The sequence below is a fragment of the Merops nubicus genome, unplaced genomic scaffold (genome assembly GCF_000691845.1).
Source record: "Merops nubicus isolate BGI_N331 unplaced genomic scaffold, ASM69184v1 scaffold9984, whole genome shotgun sequence".
NCBI lineage: Eukaryota > Metazoa > Chordata > Aves > Coraciiformes > Meropidae > Merops > Merops nubicus.
This window is the reverse complement of record NW_008604857.1, coordinates 8,702-13,319: the sequence shown is the minus strand read 5'-3', so window position 1 is coordinate 13,319 and position 4,618 is coordinate 8,702. Positions and strand designations below refer to the sequence as shown.

Below are 4,618 nucleotides of genomic sequence, written 5' to 3'. Positions count from 1 at the left end.
GCAGACTCTTTCAGCCCCCTCTCCATCCGTCCATGTCAGGGCCTGGCTCCTCACCTGTGGTGACTTTGTTGAAGGTGATGGCCTCGGCCACCCTGCCCCCCAGGGCCATGCACATCCTCTCCAGCAGCTGCTCCCTGGTGAAGAGGTGCTGCTCTCGAGGGAGGATCTGAGCGAAGCCCAGCGCTGCGTTTGTCCGCGGGGCGATGGAGACCTGCAACAGAGCAGCCCCCCAGTTCAGAGACCAGCCAGCTCCCAGCCACGGCAGCAGAGGGAGGCTGGGAAGAGTCCTGCACTCCCAGTGGCATCTCTCAAAAGCCATGGGGCCAGGCTGGCCTACAGAGACATGGCCAAGGCCCACAGACTGTCACCAGCTCCTGTGCTGAAGGCTCTGCCTTCACAGCCACATGCTTTCTGCCACTTTCTGCTCAAGAAATGGAAACTGTCCTTAACAGCAAGCCAGTGAAGCCCTCAGATTTAGGAGTTGTTTTGGAGGCTACAAGCCAAACATAGCTCGCTCCACTGTGTTCCAGAATCACTGAGACTACCTAGGGAAAGCTAGGACCTCTTCAGAAAAATCAGAGGCATCTCCCCCACCCATTAAATGAGACTAATTAACAAAAGTTCAGGGTATAGGTCCTTCGGAGTGAAGTTGCCAAGGAGCTGTCACCCTTGTCATCTTCACTCCCTACCTCCTCCCAGTGTCAAGGCTTTTTGGGGAGGAGATGTGCATGGGAGAGCACACACCCAAAGGGTGGCCTTTCCCCACAGAGAAGGGCTTCAGGCAGACAAATCCCCAAGCATGCCAGTCTGAAAAACACATCCCTGCCCATCAGCATCAGAGCAGCGCCTGCAGTGGCAGCTTCAACAGCTGCTGGCACCACGGCAGCGAAAGAGATCCTGCATGCCGGGACACAGAGCAGGGCTCAGCACCTGGAGGAGGTGCATGGACTGACAGCAGGAGACTCAACTGTTCCAAACAGCTTTGCAGTTGCCTTTCCACTGCAGGGCTTCTCCTGGAGCTAGTTAATCAGCTTTGCAGCATATCTCTGTTACATGAGCCTAATAATGGATTTCTCCAGAGTGTACTTTAGGGACATGGTTTAGTGGTGGAGTTGGCATTGCTGGGTGATTCAATCTTAAAGGTCCTTCCCAACCTGAGGGATACCACGATTCTGGAGTTGCCATTTATTTTGCTGCAGTGTTCACAGCTCCAAGCTCACGGCAGCCGGGGGAACGCAGCAGAACCCATCATGAACACTACATAGCCAGCCACCTCTTGGCCCTGGGAACCCCAAAGGACTCTCCTGCACTCAGGGGCAGGTTGCACCCCACAGGAGCTGGTGCTGGAGTTACCTTCATCACTGCCTCAGTGTGCTCCAGCAGCCAGCCGACCAGGGCGTGCCCCGACTCGTGGAATGCCACCACCCTCCTCTCCTCAGGAGACAAGATTTTACTCCTCTTGGCAGTGCCTACAGGAACACGGACAAGGATTAGGCAGGATAGCCAGGAAAACGTGTAACTAGTGGGCTGAGCTCACACACTCTGTGGGTGAACAGCCAGCAAGCTTCACCCTGCACTCTTGTCTAGGGAGCGGCAGTAAAAATGAAATTAAAATTACAGTAGAAATTACCCTTCAGTTACCTGCCGTGGAAGGTGCTCCCTGTCCCTGCAGGAGAAAGCAATCCGTGCTTGGATCGCTTGAAAACACTGGCAGACAGTCTCCTCCTTACAACAGACTTAATCATTAGCCAGATAATTTAACATTTGATTAGAGCACAGGTCCAGAACGTAAAGCTCTGTTCTGTTCCCGGCTCTGCCAAAGGCACGTCACGCTCTATCTCTGCCCAGGGACAGATCTGCAACAAGTCAGTCTGCATCTGGAGAAAAAAAACCCACCCAAAACAATAAACCAAGCCCCAAAAGAGAGACTTGTTAGAGTATCACACTGATTTCACTGCCTGGTTTTCCAGTCCCTCAGGCAGAACACGAGAGAAACAAGATGTTGTGTTACATACAGGAGAGGTCCCAGCTGAGAGTCTGGAGTATTAGGAGTGTTCAAAAATACAGCAAAAGACCATGGGAATATACAAAAAAAACCAACCAAACTTTCTCCAGACCTTGGAAACGTCTCTGATTACACAAGGTATGCTCTGTATGAGCTTATTCCCAGGCTCCCAAGAACCAGCAAATTAAGCTGTAACTCACACTTAACGCTTCCTCCAAAAAAGGTGATTTTTGGAAGCATCTATTTTCCAACCAGGTTAACGCCAAAAAAATCCAATTAGGATTTAAAAAAAAAAATTAAAAGATGCTGAATGGAAGTAAAACTTCTGGCACCTAGAAACAGGTGTACTGCAGACCAGGCTGCCTGTGGGGCAGGTCTGACAGCTCTGTGTGTGGAATGCAGAAGGGTCCCGTGCTCGAGTCGCTGCCTCTGCACAGTGCCAGGAGCAGCAGGGGGGAGAGCAGAGTCAAGAGCAGCACTACACCAACCTCGCTTGATGTCTTGGAAAACAACCTTCTATTAGCATTAATTTTTAAACAAAGTCAAGAGCTTTATTAAATGAGGAAATGGCAAAATTAGTGTGGCAGATCTTGTAAAATTCTTGCTCGGGGGGGCTGGAAACGACTGTGCCCTGCAAGGCACCACGGTGAGGGAACTGCAGATTAATTGCAACGGGCTCAATTTGCATCAGTCAGCCCCTTACACTGCCTCTGGCAGTGTCTGCACACGTGCCTCACGTCTCCTCCCATAGAAGGATGTATAATGTATATATATCTATACTATAAATACTTCTACACATGCTTAACAAATTCTGGACATGTGCCTCTGTCAGCCCACCGAGGAGGGAGGGACTGCATCCTTCACAGCAGCACAGCGTGCCTGCAGAGATGATTTCTTTTTCTACATCTCCAGGCAGGGAAGTGCTCCTGTACTTCTCACATTTATGGCAGAAACAACCCCAGAAACAACTCTGGTACATCTCTGCTGACCCTACATAATGTACATGAACCCCACCGAGAAACCTGGCTTCTCTGCATCTGCTACACCAAGGGGCTGGAGCGTGGCCAGAGAAGGGCAATGAAGCTGTGGAAGGGTCTAGAGCCCAAGTGTGGGGAGGAGCTGCTGAGGGAGCTGGGGGTGTTGCGCAAAGGAGGCTCAGGGGAGACTTCTGGCTCTGCACAGCTCCTGACAGGAGCCTGGAGCCAGGGGGGGATCAGGCTCTGCTCCCAAGGGACAAGACAAGAGGCAACAGCCTCAAGTTGCCCCAGGGGAGGTTGAGGTTGGAGCTGAGGAACAATTTCTTGCCCTGGAGGGTTATCCAGGGCTGTGCCAGGCTGCCCAGGGCAGTGGTGGAGTCCCCATCCCTGGAGGGGTTTCCAAGCTGTGGAGATGTGGTGCTGAGGGACACGGGTCAGTGGGGACCAGAGAGCGGTGGGGGCACAGCTGGACTCGATGACCTGAAAGGTTTTTTCCAACTTAAAAGACTCTGATTCTAAAGAGATCCCTTAAAAGCCACTGTGCACTCCGCAGGTTCCTCCCTTGCTCCCAGGGGACCTGACTTATTGACTGCTTTCTGTTCCCAAACTGAGAACACAATGGGGACTACCACAGCGAGAAGTTCTTACTCCTCCCTTAGAGCAGCACAAAGCTGACAGGGCCTCTGGACTTGCAAAGTTCCCTTTTGATTCCACACTGCTCTTATTAAAACCAGAAGCTTATAATGGAAAGCACAGTAGTATCTTCTTTCTTTCAAGAAAAGCTTTTACAGCAACTGAAATGCCCTCTGGATTGTGAAACCCTGAAGTGTTCCTATTCCCTGTCGAGGGTGCATTTAATATATGGGCCTGGAGGGTTGTCTGGGGTCTTTCAGACTCAAGTCTGCAAAAAACACCCAAGTCCTGATAATACAAAAGGATCTGATGAAGCAACACAGAGATTTCAGGCCTCCTGCGTGCCACAGAGCCCAAATGAGGCAAGTCAGCTTGTTGACAAAAAACTGCCCCACCCTGCAGAGCCCCTGCCTCAATCCCAGACACCACTTCTGCTACTACCCCCCACAGCCTCACTTGCTTTCTACCTCCTCTTCCAAGCCTGGGGAACTAAGGCAAGGGTGGAATTCAGACAGAACAGTCAAGTTTGGTGCTTTCCCTCCTGCAGGTGGGGAAGTGAAGCAGATCTTTGCTCTGGCTGCTGAAGACTTGGGTCACAGCTTGCTGCCCAGCCCTGGAAGCTGGCTGAGTACAGCACTGGGCTTCGTGCACATGTGGCCACACTCAAAGTGTTCCAAGGGCTTTGTTTTTAAGAGGCAGGTGAAACTGTCAGAAGTTTTCTCAAAAACCTTCTCTGAAAGGAGGAAATGTTCAGGCATTTTCTGACAAAGGACACACTCGGGACTCAATTCCAGAGTCAGGAAATAACCGTCCCAGTACAAACATCCTGTTCCTCTCCCAAGACAAGCCCAGAATGCCACTCTGTTTGCCCAGGCTCCCCTCAGCAATCCCACTGCAGCCTGGGAGCAGTTAAGTGTCTGAGGAGAACCACAGCCTGGCTCCAGGGCAGTTCAGACTGAAAGCCACCAGATTCAAACAGCTTGGGTGAAATCAAGAGTTCTGG

At 51.5% G+C, this 4,618-nt stretch overlaps 1 protein-coding gene across 1 annotated transcript in view; it reads right to left on the bottom strand.

Moving 5' to 3' along the window:
- LOC103771837 (paraplegin-like) overlaps nt 1–4,618 on the bottom strand; it is a gene marked incomplete at its 5' end in the record, with an annotated part of 17,880 nt that overhangs the window by 4,568 nt on the left and 8,694 nt on the right. Inside the window, 2 exons of the mRNA XM_008939153.1 lie at nt 55–211; nt 1,354–1,469. Of these exons, the coding sequence (XP_008937401.1) occupies nt 55–211; nt 1,354–1,469 (273 nt within the window). The remainder of the gene's footprint in view (nt 1–54; nt 212–1,353; nt 1,470–4,618) is intronic.